Source organism: Eurytemora carolleeae, unplaced genomic scaffold (assembly GCF_000591075.1).
Source record: "Eurytemora carolleeae unplaced genomic scaffold, Eaff_2.0 scaffold214, whole genome shotgun sequence".
NCBI classification, from domain to species: domain Eukaryota; kingdom Metazoa; phylum Arthropoda; class Copepoda; order Calanoida; family Temoridae; genus Eurytemora; species Eurytemora carolleeae.
Genome location: NW_019396249.1, coordinates 229331 through 251547, shown reverse-complemented (window position 1 = coordinate 251547; position 22217 = coordinate 229331). Strand labels below are relative to the sequence as shown.

Sequence of the window (22217 nt, the reverse complement as noted above, 5' to 3'; positions counted from 1 at the left end):
AAGATCGTGATCAAGCATTAATCTCGATATCCACAGTCAAGTTCTCAGCTCAGAGCTGAACACTTCAGAATTGTGGATATTGAGATCAATACTTGATCTCCTCTTTTCGTTAATCTCATTTTTAGGTGGTATTCAGAAGTGTATACAATACAACCAATAGAGTGACGTATGCAGAATCCTGAACGGCCAATCAGAAACCGGGAAATTTGAAATTTTACGCCACATTTAATGAGAGAAACTCTCAAATGTCAGAATATGGTCCGGTAGGAAACTCCTAAAAGCTGATTAAGCAGGAAAAGTGTCCACATGGGAAATTCTGATTAAGTGATCAAATCCAATTCTTAATTTCCCAGTTCAGATTGGACCAGGCCTGAAATACTGTTAAAACGTTTCCATTATTTATTCGAAAAAGGGGATAAAATTTAATGAATAGCAAAACTGTATCCAAGAACTTACTTCTTTATTAGTTTAGGCACTTAATTAGTTTATGCAGATTGTTAAATGGTTCGCATTTAGATATATTAAAATGTATTGTTAGGTTTTATTCTTTAAACAATTTTCTTTTTCTTTAATGGTCCGTCTTGAAAATATCTTAGATAACTTACATTTTAAAACTGGAGGAGGTAGGTTTAGGTAAAATTTTAGACAATTTCATCGGACTTCGTTCTCCAGTCTTCTCCTTCTCCTCATCCTCGGCCTCCTCAAGGTCGAGGTCAAGGTCAAGGTCAAGGTCGAGGGAGGTCAGGTGAGAGAGATCCTCCTGCTCTTTCTTAGGTCGACCTCGATTCTTCTTGAAGCTAGAAATGGCGGTACTACTGAAAAATAGATTTAACTTAATAAAAAAATCTTATTCAAAATTAAACACAAAAACTGTTAACGACATTAAATATTGGTGTGGATATTATAACAGAGATGTCTTCAGATTTCTAGGAGGAAGACAAAAAAGTAAAAATATTCAATAAAAAGTTGTTGACGGAGAAAACTTACTTTGGAGAATCCAGGGTGGCATCAAGAACCCGGGGAACTATAGGCTTTTTCTTTAAACTAGGTGTGGGTAGGAATCTGAAGAAAAAATATATAAAAATAAATAAAATTCAAAGCTAACGGAAAAAAGGTAAAATTTTTAATCATTCTCCACCACTCGATTGGTTGTCCCAGTAACAAGAATGAGTTCAAATAGAAAAGTTCCTAACTGCGAGAATTTTGTTTGTGTGTTCTAATTTTCAATCCAGGCCAAATCAACTACATGATTGGATCAATAACAGAAATAAACCTACTCAGCATGCATTTCATAAATTACAAGTAAACCAACCAGAAATGGTTAAAAATTTATATAGTTTCATTGTATTGTTTAATCTTGACCTCTCTGGAAATCTCGAGAAAAAATTTCAATCTGTTTACTTTGTAAGCTGTTGAGGTGTAGGAGTAGTTTTAGTAGATGTAGTTGCATCATTTGCAGGAGTTGGAAGGACAGGGATACTTGATCCATCTTCAAGATCAGTTTCATCCTAGACAGTAGATAGATAAATATATATTTATCACTGAAGCACATAATTCTACATAAACAAATACTTTAATAACGAAATATGCCGAGCAACATTGGCCGCCTTCAATGGCAAATCCTGAAGTTATTGTAGGACACATTTTTACACCATAACAATTGGAGGTGTTTCGTCCAATATGTGGGAAGACAGTAATAGGAAGGAGACTGATCAATTTCAAACCACTAGCTTGGTTATTTGGCTCTAACCAAAATATAAATGGAAATTAGATCGTAGTTCAATTGCAAATCAGTTTAGGGCTTTTTTTCTCCAAGATTTACTTCAATAACTTAATTAAACTGAAACATTGCGGTAATTCGATTTATTAAGAATGTAACAAGGCTGTTAATTATTAATTAGTTACCTTGAATAGTTGGACAGTAGCAGGTTTGATTTCAGATTCAACTTGACTAATATCAAGAGAGCTGGAGATCTTAACCTCCTCCTCTTCTTCTCCGCCCTCAGCCACCTCCTCATCATCCTCCTCAAACAACTTCTTCATCTCTCCCTCCAGCTTATCCTCCGCAGCCTTGTCCTCATCCGCCTTCAGCTTAACCGCCTTTTCTTCTTCCGCCTTCAGCATGTTCGCCTTTTCTACCTCCGTCTTTAACTTATCCGCCTTCTCTTCTTCAGCCTTAAGCTTATTTGCCGTCTTTACTTTCGTCTTTTCTTGCTGAACCTTCTCCTGGTTCGAAGATGCCTTCTCCTCAGGTTTAATATCAGCTCTTGACATCTCAACCTTTTCTCCGACATTGGTCACAATGGTTCCTGAAATAATCAAAAAAATTGAATCAGAAATAAAATGAAAATTTCTGGTTGACTCTGAAACTAGCATTGAAATCAAATCAAGCATTTAGAAAATTTTAACAAATTAAAATGAAGAAACATAAAATATCATGAGAACTTCATTTATTAGTTTACAATCATGAACTGAACATTTCAGAATTAAATTACCTTTAGGAAGATTATATAAATCATTGAGCTTGTTGTTCTGAGAGCACTTTAGGGAGTTGTCCGTGAACTCGTCCTGAAGGGTATACATCTCGTCCTTCTCCTCGTCCTTGTTTACAGGATCAGAGTTACTGATAAAGTTGGCGATATCCTCAAGAGTCTCAGCATCTTCATCGTCGTCGTCGATCTCGATCACCTTGTCGGTGGATTTAGACGAATCGGCCGTCTTGTTTTCGGCGGCGGCTTTGGAGGCTTGAAGCGCCGCTCTCATTGCGGCGATTTTTTCCTGGCTTGATTCCGGTTTATCTGAGCGAAACAGTTTCTCCTGAACGGAGTTCTGCTTCAAAGATCTAAACAAATAGATTTATTATATTTAATTACCGTTAATTTTTACGGTAATTAGGGATAAAAAAACATTTACCAACGGTTTTCTTTACAATATAATATTAATCATGGGTACATGTAGCAATAAAAAAGATAGTCTTAAATTTGTAATGACTTAAATGATTTTTAGCGATATAAAGCGAAATATAGATATTCTTCTATATTAAGCATTACATTAATTACAAATATTAAAATAATCGGTATATTTTTTAGTTTTGTTTTTGTTTTTATGGTTTTGGCCATAATGTAACATTGAAGTTTTTACTAAATGAATTTACTTGATAGATGAAATGTTTTCGTGTATAGAAATGCTTGGTCTAATAGGAGAACTAATGCTTGTTGGATCCCTCACAGGAATTATTCGTCTGCACATGAGATTTCATTTTTATTTTATAAGAATATTAAAGGAACTGTAGGCGTATTTTCAAGAAACACTCAACTGAAAGAGATGCATAAGAGGTTTACAGTGGTATAAAGGCCAATTCACATAATTACTGTGTTATTTTTTCCATGGAAATGAAATATTGATATTCCATTGTTTTCCTTTACTTTTTGGAATAGAACCAGTTCGAACCAAGAATTGAGCTGAGATAGCTAGAGTAAAAAAATGAAGTTATATTTCGTTTTGAATAGTATAAATGAAACCGTTCCTATTGGCTGTTATCTTGACAAGCTTCTGTGAGGGAGGAGTGGGTCGAACTGTATTCTGTACCAAGTTGCTGGTGGGAGTAGGTCCCTTCATGCCCAGTATACCCCTACTGAGGGGGGTTGGAGCCCCTTGCGCCCCCCTACCCATAATCTTGTTAGGCTGAGGACGAGGGGGCACAGGTTTGGGGATAGATGGTCGAACCGTGACCGGTGTTATCTGAAGCTTTGGCGGAGGGGTTTTGGGTTTCGGAGGTCGGAGGGTAACTTTAACTTCGATCTGGGGGAGTTTAGATGCGCTCACATTCTGAAATGGTTTTATCAGTTATTTGGGGCACAACAACTACTGGAACCCATTTATTTGTGCATTATTTAAAATACATTGGTTTCATTTATACTTCTGAGGTTCTAAGACCGAACAGCCTTTTTTAAAAGCTCATTAAAACATGGACTCCCACGAACTCGCTTATTATCCCAGACTGAAAAATAAAAACTTTAAAATGGGGAGCCGTCAAAAGCCATGGTAATATTACAAATGCAATCATTTTCTCTGGATGGATTTCCCTGACATCCCCAAGATAAAAGCCGGGGGGTGTACATTTTCTGGAAAAATGATGGAACCCCCCCCCCCCTCTTTGGAAAATAATTTTTTTCCCTCGGATCTATTTCATGGTTTTTTTGGCAAAATAAATTATTTCTGGGTAAAAATTATCAAACATTTTGGCTTCCTGAATCCCGATCTGGATCCGCAAAAACATACAGATCCACGGATCCGGATCCAAGGGGCAAAATATCAACCAAAAACTGCAAACAAAAATATTTTGTTCTCAAAACCCAAATCTGAACTGTTGAAACAAAGAGAGAGGATCAAAAATGTTCCTTATCTCTGAATGGTTCCAAAAGTGTTAATTTAGCATAAAAATACCAGGAGAAGAAGAAGAAAAATACCAGAAGAAGAAGAAAAATACCAGAAGAAGAAGAAAAATAGTTTGAAAATTTCCTTGTTCTTTAAAAAAAACAGTTATCTTTTTATGTTCATGACCTGGGTCCTGGATCCAGATCCATTTTTTCTCACTTCCTATAATACACTGAACAACTTTTAATTATATCTACCTTAACTAAGAAGCCGGCTCTAGCGGTCACACAGTCAGGATCTGACCAGGCTCTGTTACTCACCTGGACAAACCAATTTATCAATTTATTGTCATCGGATTTAAATCCAAAGTTCAGATTTAAGAGAATAAGTTCAACTAGGTCTGTCTGGTTCAATAACTTGTCTAGCACATCAGGGATCAAATTAAACGAACGCCGGAACTTTACGAGTGTTGTTGTTGTTGTTTTAGTCTTAACATTTGTGTAAAGTTTAATGAAAGAACAAGAAGACAGTGATAACATAACCAAAAGAAATAATAATTAAGGAAAAACAATGACATCCACCAAAAAATAAATTGTCATTCGTGAAAACCAATCCATTCAGTATCAAGGCCTTGCCTTTAAGATTGTCTCAGAGAGTACTAGTTCAAGATGAAAAAAGTGGTTTAACCAAGTCGAAGCAATTCAAATGAAAATTGAGACGGAATTAAAAGAATTTGACTGAACTAAAACTGAAATATGACAACTGGCGCCACCCCACTCATAGAACCTTATCTAGGTTCTACTCACGGCTGCTGTCTCATCTCCTCCAACCCTCCAGGATGGCACCACTATATGTCTTTAAATTGTGATCTTTGCATTGTCCATGTCTCTTGTCCTTTCTTGTGTCATATCTATAGTGGTGTTTATATTCCAGATAAATGCCAAGAAGATCCTAAAGGCCTTCCTGTGTTATTATTGAATTGATTCCTGGATTCCGGATTGTGGATCCATCTCTCTCTCTCGATCTCCTGGATACCGATCCTGAGCGTTCTCGTTCTCCTGCAGTCCAAGACAGACCAGGCGGTTCATCTACTCCTTTCCTCCTTCTCTGTTCCTTTCCTAGACGTAGTCAGGCGACCCTCGCCTGGACGGAACTAGGAGGACCACTCAGACCGGAGCAGATACACAGGTGTGTTACTTGCGTGGGCTGTATTACGCTTGATTCACTTCTCACAGAGGTTTCAGGGTGGTAGCGTGCACCAGCCTCATGCTTAAGATGTAAAATGCAAAATGGACATTAATTAATTAATTAAACTATGAAGCGAACCAAGCATTGTTTAGCCGTGTCAGTTTTAGGTTCTTTAGGAATACATACAGAAAGTAGGATTTGACTATAGGTTCAATGATAATAATAATGACGTTTAACTTACCGCTAGTAGGTGGGATTTGAGCTGTTGAACTAAAATATTGTTGTAGTCCAATATACTAGCGGAGGCAGCAACCTACAAATTAAAATCAAATTGAATGAATTTTCTTCAAAAGGGAATATTCTAAAAAAAGATTGATTCTTTGTAAAATATTTCCCGTCCTTTTCAATTTCTGTCAAAAAGTAAATTTAAAAATCTCAAAAAACCCAATTGTAAAAAAAGTTTATAGGTATGAAACTTATTAAATCCGGCAAGATGTTCGACTCAATTGACAGCCATCAGATGTGTTTAATCTTTTTGTGAATTTTTTATTTTTGTTTTCAGATTTTGACATCATATTTCAATTTAAAAAAAAGTTTTCAATGATTTATTGTTAATTAAACCCACTGTTTATAAAACTTGAAGGGTGAGAAGATATTATTTTAAGTGGCCCTATGCAAGGAATTAGAATTTAACAACTTTCAAGCTAGAACAACGATGTTATCTTACAAATTATTGATCAGATAAAGATGTCAATGGTATCGTTGTGAATCAGGCATAACCTTGTTTTTTCAGATTTATAAGAGAAAGAAACATTAATCAGTCAATCATCCGGTATCGTTGTTAGTCAGGCATGTCCATTTTTAAATGGAGGGTCACTTGAAATAACGCCTACAGTCTCTTTTCTTTACCTCTGAGACAGTTTGTATTTTCTCCACTCCGTCGGCTGAGATCCATTTCTTAGATTGATTTGACAGAACCAATCGGTGTCCTGAAAAATAAACATAAAAAATCGTTGTCCTGGAAATAAAACATAAAATTCTGTAAAATCAAATAAAATCAAGAAGCTAGACTTTGTCCATGAACTCAGGGCTAATCATGTTTGAACTATTAATAAAATGATTCTTGTTGGCAAACTACAATAGCCTTTTTAAAAGTCTACAAAAACTCTACTAATTGTCTAATTAATCTGACCTGTATTTCTTTCTATTCCTAGCAGAAGACAAGATTCCCCCCTTCCACCAATTTTCTCAGGTTCACTGGGTACACACAACGAGAGAATAGTTTCACAACAATTCTCACACAAGGATACTCCTTCCTTGTTCTTTATTGCAGCTGTCAAACGGAAATCCGGGAAACTGAAAAAAAAAGAAAAAAGGTCAATAAAACCCATTTTAAGTATTTTTTTTTACAAAAATGTAAAATTTGTCGTTTTCGTTTTTCTTTGTTGTTTATGGCAATTTATTATGTTGTTTATGGCAGTTAATTACTGATGCATCGAAAGACCCGTAGCTGGGGGGGCACAGGTGCACGTACCCCCCCCCCCCTTTAACTCCCTTTAACAATATCCGAGACAAAAAAAAACATTAAAAATGAAAATAAAGGAAACGAAGAGTGAAAGAAAGAATGAAAAAAGAGGAGAAAACTCACATGAAATCTAATATTATGTGTTAAGGGTTATTTCTTCTTCAAATTAAAAAAAAATTGAGTGCCATCTGTAATAAATTATTTGGGAAATTTTATTTCTATCCTGTCTTTTGAGAAGCTTATTCTTTTCGCTTCTTTAATTAGTTTAATGATTATAAAGCATCGTACAAATCAAATCAAATCAGACTCTCCTTGTCCTTCCAATCCCCAAACTTGAAGTGAATAATACTAAATTATGTCTGGAGAAAGGTCTTACAGCTTGTTATCAGTATGGTTCTATATTTGCCTTGATTTTGGTATTTTCCCGGATTTGTATGTCATTATAAGCTTTATGATAGTTAAGGATAAGGTTCGTTTGAACTTTTGAAGTAATTAGTTAAACCACTACAGCGGACAACCGACATTGTGCCAGAATCCCAATATCAGCCAATAGCTAGAGTCTAAGCCCATTCGCTTCTATAGTAGACTCCGACCAGCGACTGCCCTCTTGTTTTCGATGGAGGATAAGTATTATAAGATATAGCGTTTGCTAATGAAGCAAAAAGTAGCATGGAGACAAATTGAAATTGTATATGAAATATGGCCAAGTTTGGGAAAAGCTGTTAATACTAATCCTAAAGCATGCAGGGGAGTTTTTTTTCGAATTTCAGTTTTAGGAAAACTGAAGATTTTCATGATTAAGCTTTTCTTGATCTTAACAGGCATTTTCAATTTACATCTTTTACGTACTCTCCCTAGTATTGGCTATTCGCGTTTCAAAAATTTTAAGTTATACATTTATTTTAAGTTTATCTTACATCTCAGCATCTTATACCTCCAGTTTATTTTTGTTTTGGTGTAAACAGCTTCAATAGAACTTAAGGGAAAGATAACAAAATGCATAACAGACAAAATATCTATTTTAATGAACTATAATGTGTACAAGTTAAAAATCTAGTGTTTTAATCTTTAGTCAATAATATTTACCCTTTTTGAGTTTTTCATGTAAATAAATGGATCATTTACAAATTGCAACATCTTTTGGACGTTGTAAGACAACAAACACAGTTGTCATACCAATATTTAAAGAAAATAAAGAAAACAAAAAAAACCTGAATTTGGAACAAAGACGACATTCTGAATAGTAGTCCAACAGCCGGGTGTTGCAGCCTGAAGCTCCATAAAGACTGATGACAGAGTTACACTAAAAACAAATAATTAAGTATCACAAGTAAATATTTCTTTACTGCTTCACTAAAGAGTTAATGGTTCTTTGACCTTAAAAAACGGACTTCGTTAAATTATTCTTTCATTCCTAGTCACTGTAGTGAATATATATATATGTGTTGTTTTCATGGACCGACTTATTTGGAACCGGTTTTGTCCACCTTGTCTAGAAATCGGTTTATCATGTATACTTATTCTAAGAACCGGTTTATTTGTTCACTTGGTCCGGTTACCGGTTTATTTTGTTAATCTGGTTTAGGAACGGTTTTATTATGGTTACATAGTCTTAAAACCAGTTTATTCTGTTTACCTGGTCTAAGAACCGGTTTACGTCTACATTAAAACCCATATCCACCGCTCCAGATTCTGCAGGGTTGATGTCTAAGAACATGTATCGACCTCTTAACATCACGTGACCTGAATTATTAATTCTATTTAGTAGTGCACAGATATAGTTTGCATAATGGAAGTTTGATAAAATTCTTGTTAAAAAATCAAACAAAATCATATTTCTTAACCTCCTCCCACTCACCACCCCCAAAGCTTTCCTAAGTCAGTCTAGGTTTTTATTAACAAAAAATGGAAGAAATCTATATTTGATCAATTTTCGTTACGAGGATTATTCGAGGATGATATCTGCAAGTGTAAAACCTGCCGCGGCCATGATGAGTCATTGAAGAAATTCTAAAATCTACAAAATTAAGAACCACCCCCCCCCCTCCCCCGGGCACAGGAAATGGAACTTGTTGTTCAGTACAGATGGAGCCTGTCACACCTCCAAGTGAACACTATACAACTGTATAACAACCTAAATAAGTGGAACCCAAATCAAGGATATGGTCCCAGGAGAGGATTGAAGTCCAATATGTTCCCTGAGGGTGGTAGATCGACTCAAGCTAATTAACACTGAGATGTGCAGTAAAAGTGCGTATATTTTTTTCTATATTTTTACAATCTTAAATCTTTTAAGTATGTAATAAAATATTATTTGTTCAGATTGAACATTCAAAGATTTCTGCGTATAATTTTGCAATATAATCTTGTTGAAAAAGGTTCCAAAATCACTCTGTATTTTAGCTTAATCTAGATTTTACAGCAAGAAACCGCATCTTTGGCAACCCAAGTTAGGTTAACCCTTTTTAACTGTGATGATACACTACAGATATAAATATTAAACATTTGCTATTCGTACTTACATAAAGATGGCTTACCTTTTTTGTCTAGTTTTATTTTGCTCTTGATCCCTTCAATAGTTTTGTACAATTCCTTCTGTATACTGACTTCAGCTCCTGTTCCACAAGGAACAATCTAGATTACAATGGTTTAAATATTTTAAATCATTGAAAATTTTCCCCAATAAGTCAGGAGTATTCAATTCAACTTCTAGTAAAAATATATTCCCCTGCTATAAGTGAAGTTTAAGTGCACGGAGCGGATTTTTTAAAATCTTTTTTTCCTCGTTAAATTGGGAGAACATTTTTTTATGGGAATTTAAATTTGTGGGATACCATGCTAGATTATTCAAATATACTTTTACAGAGAAACACAACTAGGATTCCATTGTAATTATACACGAGATATTATTAAAATATACTTTTACAGAGCAACAAAACTAGGATTCAATTGTATTTATACACGAGATATTATTAAAATATACTTTTACAGTGCAACAAAACTAGGATTCAATTGTAATTATACATGAAATATTATTAAAATAAGGTTTTTTCTTCTAACACAATGAAAATATAATATTTTACCTTTCTGTCCAATGATAAATTAATTCTCCTATTAGACCCATCACCCTCCACGTGGGCAGTAAACTCGTATTTTAAACTGAACAAAAACAAATTCTTTATTTAAAAAATATAATCTGGGAAAGGAATTCTTATGTTAGTTTTCTCCCAAAAATGAAAATACAACGTAAGATACTAGTTCAGTTTTTTTCTACAAACAAAAATTCCTCCGATAGGAAATTTAAATAAACATTGCAAAATCGATATTTGAATGAAATGAACGCCTTTTCTTTATTCAAACTAAATAGTTAGAGCTAAAAACTTTAGATTGGTGAATATCGAGATTAATGCTTGATCCGCTTTTTTTCTTATCTCCAGATTAAAAATTGCTTGTTCTCCTCTTGTAACTAATCTCCAGATTAAATAATGCTTGTTCTCCTCTTGTAACTAATCTCCAGATTAACTAACCATTCGGGATTAAGGATATGCCATTCTAAAGTATCAGCTCAGTGATGAGAACTTTTGTGTTTTGAATCTCCGAATCAAGCATTAATCTCTGTGTTATTCAGATCTACAGATTAATTTAATTCAAGGACGATATCCCTTGGTAGTTAAACCCTGCAATAACAAGCATTAATCCTCAATTTATAAGTGCCCATATTGAATATCGATATCAAACGTTCAATCAAGAATTGGATACATATATGATACGATTGTCAATATTTCTTTCTCGCTTATCCTCGATCATTTTTCTTGGAAATAGAGTAAGTCATTAAAAATAGAAACTAGACGCAAAAATGGAGGATTTTAAAATTCTAATTGATGTTGACGGTGACCATTATGACCGTAGGACCGGGGCTGTTAATTTACCTGAAGACCTCGTTGGTAGCAGCAGTCATTATTACCGCTAATAAACTGTCTGTATGTGGAACAATATGCTCTAATACTACTCCTAAATAAATAAATAAATAAATAAAAGATCAACCATCATTCCGTGGAAATCAAGGCCGAGACCCCATCAAAAATAACCACCAAAGGGTGGAAATTAAACAAAAGCGAACATGTAATGTAATGACATATACAAACATACCAGGATCCATAATTTGGGATATTTTTTAGCTTAAAAAAATATGAAAAATAATTTCCTGTTAAAATAAAATTTCCCGGCAAATAAGACTTGAATGGAAAGTATCAGAAGTCCAGTAAGATGAATTTACAGAACATGTTAATTTTCAATGATGCGCCCCAAGCCCCAGAATGCTGTCCAAAGGATCCGGATCTGTTGGATCAGCAATATTTTGGCTCTCCGAATCCACGGATCCAGATTCAAAGAGCAACAAATCAACCAAAGCTTGCTTTAAAAATGTTGCTCTCAAAACACAAATAAGAAATTGATAAAAACTTCCTAATGTCTGAATGAAACCTTAAGTTTCAGCATAGAAAAGTTTCATTTTTAAAACTTTCAAAAAATTAGTTAATGTTTAGGACCTGGATCCGGATCCATTTTATTCAGGATACAGGATCCGGATGTAAATAAGATGGATCCTACGCACTGTACATAACCCTCTGAAGTGTAGTTTACCTATAGCCATATCTACAAGATGTGTATCAGCTTTCGCCACCCCGTGTTCTAATCTTGTCAAATCTATGGCAAACTTACACTGATCACACACAAACCTAAAACAAATAAATTAAATATGAAATTAAAAAAAACGATTAAACCCATCGCGCCCAATTTTTTACGGCAATTTTTCTGCCCCCTGCACCACCCCGCCGCAGCCGCGGGCTTCAGAAGCCTGTAAAATAGACCTGCGAATTTTGGGCAAAAATATGATTCTAAAAGGGGGGCAAAAATATTAGTCTCACAACACACCCTTGAAATTTTGCATTTTTCGCTTACTTCATTTTCGGGAAAATGTGCGAAATTTAGCGATAAAGTTAGCGAACATAAACAAAAATTTTCGCATTTTTGCGCGAAAGTTTTCGTTCGCTAGAGACCCTAATCTAAGCTCAGAAAATATGCCAATAACAGTGACAAAAAGTATAAAACATCACACACAAAAATACCAATGCAAAGAAAATGCAACAAACAAAAAACATTCATAGTAGCAACAAATTCAATTCAACTTCTAGCTTTGATAACAAAATTAGTGCTTAGGATCCATTTAATTTTGATGCGGATCCGAATCCTGGATCCGCAATGAAAAAAAATGGATCCAGATCCAGGTCATTTCTTTAAGATTTACTGAATATTTTCAAATTTTTTGTTTCATTTTTTTTCCGCTTAATTTTATCCCAAAACTTCAGAAATGAGGAAATTTTTATAATCCCTCTTTTTCCAAAAGTTCAGATTTGTGTTTTAGGAGTAAAAAAGTTTTTTTGCAGCTTTTGGTTGATATTTCACCCCTTGGATCCGGATCCGTGGATCCGCATATTTTTGCGGATCCGAATCCAGGAAGCCAAAATCTTGCGGATCCAACGTTTCCGGATCCGGATCCTAAGCACTGAACAAAATTGTAAAAAACTGCCAAAAAAAAAAGAAAATCTGACACATAAGGAAAGAACTACACCCGCCACAAAATTCCGATATGAAACCCTGAGTTGGTTATAATATAAATGGATAGTCCTGACATGTTTATTTACCTTATTGATGGCCCTGACATGTCAATATTCTTGTTCTCTTGAAGATTAAGACCCTTGATGGGAAGGGATTGGTTCCCAGTATGAAGAGGGCGGGCAGGTACAACAGTATGAATAGTGTTGGTAGCAGAGTACAGGCTTCCTCCCTCCTGAATGACGATCAATGTCAGAATTTTTTTTTAAAGGAAATAGAACAATAAAAATGTGGGAATTAGTATTTCAACCATTCAATTTTCAAATCATTCAATAGCTTCTTGACCTATGGTGGGTACGCCAACACAATTCCTTCTCAGCCAAGGCTTTTCAGTCTGGCATAGTTTAAGCCTAACTACTAATTGTTGGTTTTATTAACCTGAACCTTCTAATTTGAAAAAAATGTTTTATAGAGTATTTGAAGCTTTCATTTAAAGAAAATTATTTCAACACTTTTAATTTTGTGAATTTTTTAATAAGAATTAATAACATATTAAACTTATGAAAATCCATGTTTCAAAATTTTTTATAGTTGTTTTTCCAAAAAGTCCCTCCTAGCTGTTACATTTGTACCAACCTGTACTGTATAAAGAAGATTGAAGTTTCCACTGCATATTGCAGAGCTAGAGGAAAGAAGAACCCTGAAAACAAATAAAATAAATCCGGACTATTCAAAATTTAGTTTTAAGACCAGACAATGCCCCTCAAAGTTGCAATTAAATATGCTTCTAATTTTACCAACCTATAACTCGAATTTACCAGATGATGTTTTAAGTATTGATTTAATTTGGGGTTTGATCAGGATACTCGGTCAAAAAGCTAAAAGTAGTCTAATAAAAGTCTGGTACGTAAGTCTTTTTTTAACTTTTGATAAGAGACTTCAATACTAACAGTACCATACAAGGATTAATATTGAAGTTCTTTTGATTCTCAAGCTACAAGCTCGGAGCGCAAAACTTTTAAATAGGATAACGCTTAGCTTCAGTGCTTAAAATCTTTGTCCAATGCACCGCTAAATCCTGAGAGTTGCCTTTGTAACAATAATAAGGTATCAAATATCCAAGGTTGAAAACGCGACAAGTCATCGGTATAGCCATTGGATCCTAAGCACTACTATTTCTAATTAAAAGAAGCTTGCCTAAGAACTCCACAGAGCTGTTCCATGTGGTGAAGCTGGAACATTTTCAACTGTTTATCGAATGAGTTTTCCCGCATTACCACGTTCACAAACTGCTTCTGACAATTGGCGCACACAGCTAGCATCTCCTGTATTGGTAATATATTTTATTTAACAAATTTGATCTTCAGACAGCTCAAAAATGCAAATAACTTCACTAAACTGGACTAAAATAATCATATTATCTTCATAAGTGTAAACTAGCCGCTGCCTTACACAAATAAGACATAAGAAAAATATGACTAACTTTAAGACAAATTGAGAGAAAATCAGTTTTGCCGGAGAGTGTGGGGATAATAAGTCAACATATACACCCCTGTATTTTACACAAAACAACTGGAAAACGGTAGAGTTTACGATGTAAATGCAATGTCTTAGTCGATAAAATTAAAAAGAAAATAAATTACAGAAAATTCAATAAAAAATAAAATTTCTTTGGTTTCGGGAGCACATTTTGAAAACACATTAATAAAAATAAAAAACAAAAACAACTTACGTTCTCACTGTAGAGCTGGATAAGGGAGGTGCTGTTAACTTTGAAGAGAGCGCAGTAGGTTAGGTTCTGGGCTCGGCAAACGGAGCACTTAGTCATCGCGGAATTAGAAACCTAAAATTAAAACTGAATTTTGAAATTGTGTTGACTAGGTTTTCCTATAATAAACCTGGCAATTGCATAATTGCATAGCAAAAGCCAAATAGTAATTAACTAACTAACGGTTCTTGCAAACAAATAGATTTCGTAACAAGAAGACTTGAATGAAAATTGTCTGTAAAAAAATTTGCATATCAGTAGCTAGGGATGGTCCAGGTCCAACAGTTTCCTGGTATAAATATATTTTGAGAAACCCAGGAAAATCAATCAATCGTTCAATTATCGTTTAATCGCCATACCAATCAATCAAATCCGACTTTATTTACCTGTAAAAACCCTCTGGAATCAAAGTTTTCTCTAAAGCAGTCAACTGTAGCCTGAAGTTTTCTGTACACATCATATTCATTAATTATTAATTTTGTTTAATTATTTGTAGTGAAGATAAATTTTGGAAAGTTGGGGAAAATTTATTAGTTCTCATCCCCTCTTTTTTCATACCGTGTTTTCGGAAAATTTCATCATTTGAACATTAAACTTTAAAACAGCTCACTTCAAATAAATATGTTGGATATTATACAAAATTGCGGATTAATAAACAAAATGGCGAATTTGAATCAAAATGGCGAATTTTAAACAAAATGGCGAATTTTAAACAAAATGGCGGATAAAGAATATGTTCCTGGAGCAGTTGAAGTCTGAAGCAAACTTTGTGCAGGGAAGGAATCTCATATCCTGGTGCTCAGTCTCACCACACGAATCACAATCACTGAACAAAATTTTCAGAATAAAAACAATGGAAACTAGGAACGATAAAATTACTAAAGGAATGAAACGATTAATTTTTTCCAAAAGCTTGGCAAGCCTCATTGTTTAATCCCACTTAAATTCTGTAAATTTTTTTTTAAATGATTTATTTTAAATTCAACAACGGACAATTCATTTTGAAGCGATAAAAACATCTGAATCTAATAATGCGATTTCTCCTAGACAAAGAGCTTGATAATGGCTTCTGTTTGTTTAAATTTAAAATAATCTTCGGACAAAGGAAGACACGGGTTAGTTCCTTCTTAAAGGATTAACAATAAAAAAGTTTAGACCTATAATATATTAAATGAAATCTCTACCTTGGTTTCTTGATTTCCAATTCAAAACTGGATGCACAGTATGCCCCTGCAGCCAGTAGTAAACAAGGAACAATGTGTCCTAGATAAAAAAGTTGTACGTTGTACATTGCACAATGTATCGTAAATGGCCAGTTTTTTTAGACTTAAAATTTGTCTTAAAAAGGTGTTGTTCTCTTAAATTCATTGTTTCATCGACAAAGCTGAACCAAAATACTATAAATATATATTTGATTTGGACAATCACTATCTGAATCACTATCTGGACTTTGTTAAACCCAGATTAATTAAAATGTAAGCTCAAAACAGTGTCATAATTTTGAAAATTTTCATTTGCATAAATAAAAATTGTTGTAAAATTCAAAGAAAATGGCNACTCGAAAAATCTCCTGGATTTCTATAAATCGTATTTTATACCGTGGTGTGGCGTAAGATGTCTCTGATAGTCCTCGGCCGTGTAGGGGGAGGCACAGAACAGGCAGATCAAGGAGTTCCCCCTGGATAAATAGATAGATAGATATATGAGTAGATAGATAGATAGATGGGTATTGTGTAGATAGATGCATAGATAGTTGAGTAGATAGATAGTTAGATATATAGATTAGATAGATAGATGGGAAAATAGTTGGTAGATGGGTGGATAGATAAGAAATATTCTATGAGGTTCTTTCAAAGTTGGCGTTCCGGCTCGTGAGCATTGCAAAGTGCTAATTTATGCTCGCGCTGGTGGCCCCATGGGACATGACAAGAGTCCCAGGTGATTTTGTATATAAAAACCGTAGTTACCTGGGCCTGGCTCCATATGGACCAGATACTCCAGGTTGAACGGCAGCTATATGAGTTGCCAACTGTATGGCCAAATCAACTCCGGGATTATCAACAGAATACCAGGTTCCTGTTCTCCTGAACAATTTTTATCATTATATAACATCACACAAAGTTTTTAGAGAGCAATATGATATTGTTCTAGTCTTGTAGAACAATACACAATAAACATCATTAGAAAACAATAAACATAATTAAAAACAAAACAAAAAACATCGTTAGAGAGCTATCAGCATCGCTATAAAAACAATGAACATCGTTTAAGAACATTTACATCTTTTAATGAACATCGTAAAAGAATATAATTAGATAGTTAACCTGCAAATGAGGCCGTGTGAGACAGTAACCTCACAAAATTCTGCTGATCTACCCGTCACAGCAACCTTTAATCCTCGAGAGAAATTCTGGATATTAACAATCCGTTCAAACACTTTTTTCCTATGATATCTAGTTCTGCTACTACTTGCACAGGGGTGTACATTTTCCTACACNTTCCCCCGAACTTAGGTGTTTTAAGTAAATAAAAAAAATTGTGAACAGTTGGAGAATGTTTTTTTTCCCCTTAAAAATACAGCCATGTCTCCTTTAAAAATCACTTCTACCCAAGTACCCGAATAAGAGAATTACTGGATTGACATCAGGGTAATAAAAGAGCTGGGGGGGATGACATTATTTCAAAACCTACCAAAAACATTTTGTACCCCTTGGGAATAGTAAAGAGGTGTTCTAAATCAAAGATAGCAAATGTACTAAATTGTCTGTTTTCTATATTGAAACGTCTGGTTTCCTTAAGAATGTTTCCATAGAAAGCTGTGTGTAGTTCTTCGCGGGCCACTGGTAGGATATGGTTCAATATATTCTCCCAGGTTTGAGAGTTTAACACTGAAAATAGGTTTCATGAAAATATATTTAAAAATTTAGAAAAAAGACGAGAAGAAACAAAAACAAGAACTTTTTCTGTTATTATATTTCGACATTTCTATGATGTCCTCGTCAGTACTAAAACAAAAGCAATATCAAATAAGATAAGGAAGAAAAGAACAAAAGAACAAAAACAAAATGAAAGAAGGACAATAAGAACAAAAATTTGAGAAAGGGTGAAGATGGAATAAACAATTACAAAAATAATACGAGTTACCTGATTTAAAGTTGGTGCAGTAGGAACACTTAACAATTACTTTAGGGTCTCCTTCAGTCTCCCCAATCTATACAATTAGTAGTTGTTTACAAGGATCAATCACAATTCTCAAAGGAATCCATTTTTTTTACTTCATTATTTTATCAATTGTTTTTAAAACATTCTTTCTTTTCATAAAAGCTAGAAAGACGAAAAGCATCTTTTTGATCAAAACCCAATAAGATTGAAGAAAAATTGAACCTAGAAGTTCTTAAGATAAAAATTCGATTTATTTCTCGGTGGTCTTGACAAAGTTATGTTAAAAAAAGATAGAAAGGTGNGGTGAAATTTCCTAGGATTTTACCCAATGAATAGTTATACCTGGTTTACAATATCCTCCAGAGATAGGTTCTCTGGTATTGTATCTCCTGTTATCATCTCTGAAATATCCTGTTCCTGGTTCAATATCTGTTGTTGTTGCTGAAGCTGCTGTTGTTGCTGATGCTTCTGCTGTTGAGAAACAGCTGGAGCTGCCGCTTTTAACTCCTGTCTTACAACCTTAACCAGTAGAAATAAGGTTTATTCAAAAACAAATCAGAATTTTTACAACTGAAAAAATTAAACAATTTTGAAAATTTCCGAAAAAAATCTTATAATTTAATCCTAATACAGACCAAAAATAGTAAGTCTTTACTCCTAATAATTGCAACCATTTCCGAAAGTCATTTAATAATTAACGGTTTTTTATATTACTCGTTAACTTCCGTTTTTCTCGTAAAAATTCAAACGAATTCAAAATTCACTGATATTTTCTATTTGCGATTAATAGCGTTAAAACATAAAAATGTAGGACCATGTCTAGAGGGGCGAACGTTGTAATGTCTTGTTACTCTTAAAGGATTGGAAGTCGTAATACGATTTACAAAGATACACTTAAAACCAAGTTTGAAAGATCTAGTCTTTTTTCCTCCAACGAATACTGCAATTGAAAATAGTCAATTTCCAAAAAGAAAAATATGAAAGTACCGCATTCATTCATTCTTTAAAGATTTCAACAATACCCTTGTAAATCGGACTTGGCACTTTATAAATGCAATTGCATGCATATACAGCCCCTTCAATTCAATTCAAGGATACGTTAACTTAAAGAAACTAACCTGCTGATTTTGAACATTCCTATACTGTGTTTTAGTCTGTGTTATAGTTCGAACAGGTTCAAGAGCTCTCTGCTGAATAGGTTTAGGAGCAGCTGGTTTAGGTTTAGCTTTCTTAGCTCCGTACTTGTGCTGCGTAATCTTGATCGTCTTCTTCCCCTTGTGGTTGGGGTCGTTGGAGATGTTCTTGATCAGGGTGTTGATGAGAGTGTTCTGCAGTTATATATGTTAAACCAAATATTTTTATAGAAGTCTTACAAAGAAAAATCTTTTAAAAATATTAGTTTCAAAATCTGGGTTTAGCATCCAGTTTTTATAAAAAAAAAAGTATGCATTTAACACAACTTTTATATATTAAGAATGAGGATCTATGTGCACAAAAAAAAACATTCAAAACACGATGGTCCAAAAAAATGTACGAAAAACATTCCTGATCTAAACTTTTTGAACAAATCATCATGTAGGTCTGGGAGTATCCATTCTCACTGGTTACGGTGTAGGTCACCTTCTGCTGATCAGGACCAATCGTTACCTCTAAAGCGAAGAAAACAATTCATTAGAATAAATTAAAACTTTATGTAAAGGCAAAAAAAGCTTTTTATTCAACATTCTTTTCAAATTGAAGTCACATTCTTAACGAGGGGACAAATCACAAACCAGGGGACAAATCACAAACCGGGGACAAATCACAAACCAGGGTACAAATCACAAACCAGGGGATAAATCACAAACCGGATACAAATCACAAACCGGGTACAAATCACAAACCGGGTACAAATCACAAACCGGGTACAAATCACAAACCAGGGGACAAATCACAAACCAGGGTACAAATCACAAACCAGGGTACAAATCACAAACCGGGTACAAATCACAAACCAAGGGACAAATCACAAACCAGCGGACAAATCACAAACCATTATATATTTTGGTCGATGGTTATTTTTTGAATTAAGGTTTTTAAATTTTCAAACGGAATTTTCTGGCCTGCGAAACCAGGAATATTTTTATTGTTTAATGTTCAAGGCTCATATTTTTAGTCACTGACAGTTCAAAGATCCTAAGAGACTTTTGATACCCAAAATTTCATTTATCCCCCCCCCCCCAAAAAAAAAACGTTTAAGTTCTCCTTTTCATACAAATAAAAATTTTTAAATAGTAATTTTAATACCTGATGATGAACCGGCAATACGTTTTTGTGTTTTCTGAACCGGTTTCCTTTGAACTTGTTTAGAGCTGCTCCCATATGTAGCAGCGCTGTTAAAGGTCAGCTTCTGAAACTTCTGCTGTTGCTGTTGTTGTTGTTGTTGTTGCTGTTGGCCACCAGTTGAATATCTAAAAACATTCCAGATTAAATAAAAATTAGGTTTTTGGGAAAAAGCATGAACAGTCTATTTATAATCAGAAAGGGTGCTTCTCGCCAGAGTGTTGAATACAAGGCCAGTGTCTAGGTAAACATGGCTCAGATTTGGCTAGTTTTCATCATGTAGAAAAAGTAGAAAAAGTAGATTGTTTTTGTTTTTATATAAAAGGTATATTTTTACTTAAAATAAGGGGTAAGTATTTTCAAGAATACAAAAAGACATGATTTTAATTACCTGGGCTGGAAGGTATGTTTGGCCTTATCATCCTGGAAATCGTAAGCTCTACTCTGAAGAGGGAGGGCAGGTCGAATATCATTCATTCCCTGCTACATTGTACAATATTAGCATTGATATTATTATGGTCATTTGTATTATTATTATCATTATCATTAGTCATTCTCATTAAAAGAAAATTAACGTAAATACTCTTAACGAACTTGTCCGAAAAAAAACCCTGAAAAGATCTAAAGTACTTCATATAGATTTTTCAAAGCAAATTTTAATTTACAAAATACTGATCTGTAATCAGACAAAGTTTAAAAAAGAATATCATAAATCGTTCAATGCATTTTGTAATCAAAAGCTAAGTAGGAATTACGGTGACGAATCTAATGTTTCTTTGACTGCAGACATGATTTAACGTTATTTATAGAATATTCAATATCCGATGCACAACGGTACACTTTAAACAATGGTTAAATCAAATATGACGCAATTTTCCCGAGTTTTATAGAATATCCGATGCACAACGGAACACTTTAAACAATGGTTTAATCAAATATGACGCAATTTTCCTGAGTTTTATAGAATATCCGATGCACAACGGTACACTTTAAACAATGGTTTAATCAAATATGACGCAATTTTCCTGAGTTTTATTTCTGATATTTATGACTTTCAAATATAGTATCTTTATAAACATGACTTGCGGAATCAACACGTCTAAAGATGTTTACTGTTGTGAATCGGACGAGCCACTCTATTGGTACCTGATGTGCTGAGCTGGGAAGATCAATACTGGATTGTGAAGAAGGAAGCTGGAATCCTAGTTCTTCAGCTCCAAGTCCAGCAGCAGCTACTGCTGCAGCCACAAGATTGTTCTTAGGCTAAACAAAAACCAGTCAGTCAGTCAGTCAGTCAGTCAGTCAGTCAGTCAGTCAGTCAGTCAGTCAGTCAGTCAGTCAGTCAGTCAGTCAGTCAGTCAGTCAGTCAGTCAGTCAGTCAGTCAGTCAGTCAGTCAGTCAGTCAGTCAGTCAGTCAGTCAGTCAGTCAGTCAGTCAGTCAGTCAGTCAGTCAGTCAGTCAGTCAGTCAGTCAGTCAGTCAGTCAGTCAGTCAGTCAGTCAGTCAGTCAGTCAGTCAGTCAGTCAGTCAGTCAGTCAGTCAGTCAGTCAGTCAGTCAGTCAGTCAGTCAGTCAGTCAGTCAGTCAGTCAGTCAGTCAGTCAGTCAGTCAGTCAGTCAGTCAGTCAGTCAGTCAGTCAGTCAGTCAGTCAGTCAGTCAGTCAGTCAGTCAGTCAGTCAGTCAGTCAGTCAGTCAGTCAGTCAGTCAGTCAGTCAGTCAGTCAGTCAGTCAGTCAGTCAGTCAGTCAGTCAGTCAGTCAGTCAGTCAGTCAGTCAGTCAGTCAGTCAGTCAGTCAGTCAGTCAGTCAGTCAGTCAGTCAGTCAGTCAGTCAGTCAGTCAGTCAGTCAGTCAGTCAGTCAGTCAGTCAGTCAGTCAGTCAGTCAGTCAGTCAGTCAGTCAGTCAGTCAGTCAGTCAGTCAGTCAGTCAGTCAGTCAGTCAGTCAGTCAGTCAGTCAGTCAGTCAGTCAGTCAGTCAGTCAGTCAGTCAGTCAGTCAGTCAGTCAGTCAGTCAGTCAGTCAGTCAGTCAGTCAGTCAGTCAGTCAGTCAGTCAGTCAGTCAGTCAGTCAGTCAGTCAGTCAGTCAGTCAGTCAGTCAGTCAGTCAGTCAGTCAGTCAGTCAGTCAGTCAGTCAGTCAGTCAGTCAGTCANATACTTGTTCAGATTTCCCATTAAATTAAAGGCACTAAAAACTCCCCCCTGAATTCAATTTTACCAACTATATGATTGTTAAACCTGATGGTTCAAACCTTTGAGATTTCCAACAT

The 22217-nt window shown here is 34.9% G+C and overlaps 1 protein-coding gene across 1 annotated transcript in view; it reads right to left on the bottom strand.

Annotated features, from left to right (window-relative positions):
- The window catches only part of LOC111699347 (uncharacterized), a 25623-nt gene extending 3406 nt beyond the window's left edge, over positions 1-22217 (bottom strand). The window contains exons 1-36 of the mRNA XM_023469998.1: positions 22200-22217; positions 21102-21218; positions 20347-20438; positions 19920-20083; positions 19179-19282; positions 18752-18961; positions 17976-18152; positions 17616-17682; positions 17265-17359; positions 16796-16881; positions 16439-16555; positions 16070-16149; positions 15656-15734; positions 15211-15297; positions 14858-14918; positions 14436-14546; positions 13901-14028; positions 13340-13403; positions 12793-12938; positions 11732-11826; positions 11020-11101; positions 10174-10249; positions 9628-9724; positions 8727-8833; positions 8302-8393; positions 6758-6921; positions 6475-6554; positions 5807-5878; positions 4635-4697; positions 3527-3828; positions 3155-3241; positions 2496-2842; positions 1906-2309; positions 1402-1508; positions 988-1062; positions 606-815 (exon numbers count right to left, since the gene is read on the bottom strand). Of these exons, the coding sequence (XP_023325766.1) occupies positions 606-815; positions 988-1062; positions 1402-1508; positions 1906-2309; positions 2496-2842; positions 3155-3241; positions 3527-3828; positions 4635-4697; positions 5807-5878; positions 6475-6554; positions 6758-6921; positions 8302-8393; positions 8727-8833; positions 9628-9724; positions 10174-10249; positions 11020-11101; positions 11732-11826; positions 12793-12938; positions 13340-13403; positions 13901-14028; positions 14436-14546; positions 14858-14918; positions 15211-15297; positions 15656-15734; positions 16070-16149; positions 16439-16555; positions 16796-16881; positions 17265-17359; positions 17616-17682; positions 17976-18152; positions 18752-18961; positions 19179-19282; positions 19920-20083; positions 20347-20438; positions 21102-21218; positions 22200-22217 (4463 nt within the window). The remainder of the gene's footprint in view (positions 1-605; positions 816-987; positions 1063-1401; positions 1509-1905; positions 2310-2495; positions 2843-3154; positions 3242-3526; positions 3829-4634; positions 4698-5806; positions 5879-6474; positions 6555-6757; positions 6922-8301; positions 8394-8726; positions 8834-9627; positions 9725-10173; positions 10250-11019; positions 11102-11731; positions 11827-12792; positions 12939-13339; positions 13404-13900; positions 14029-14435; positions 14547-14857; positions 14919-15210; positions 15298-15655; positions 15735-16069; positions 16150-16438; positions 16556-16795; positions 16882-17264; positions 17360-17615; positions 17683-17975; positions 18153-18751; positions 18962-19178; positions 19283-19919; positions 20084-20346; positions 20439-21101; positions 21219-22199) is intronic.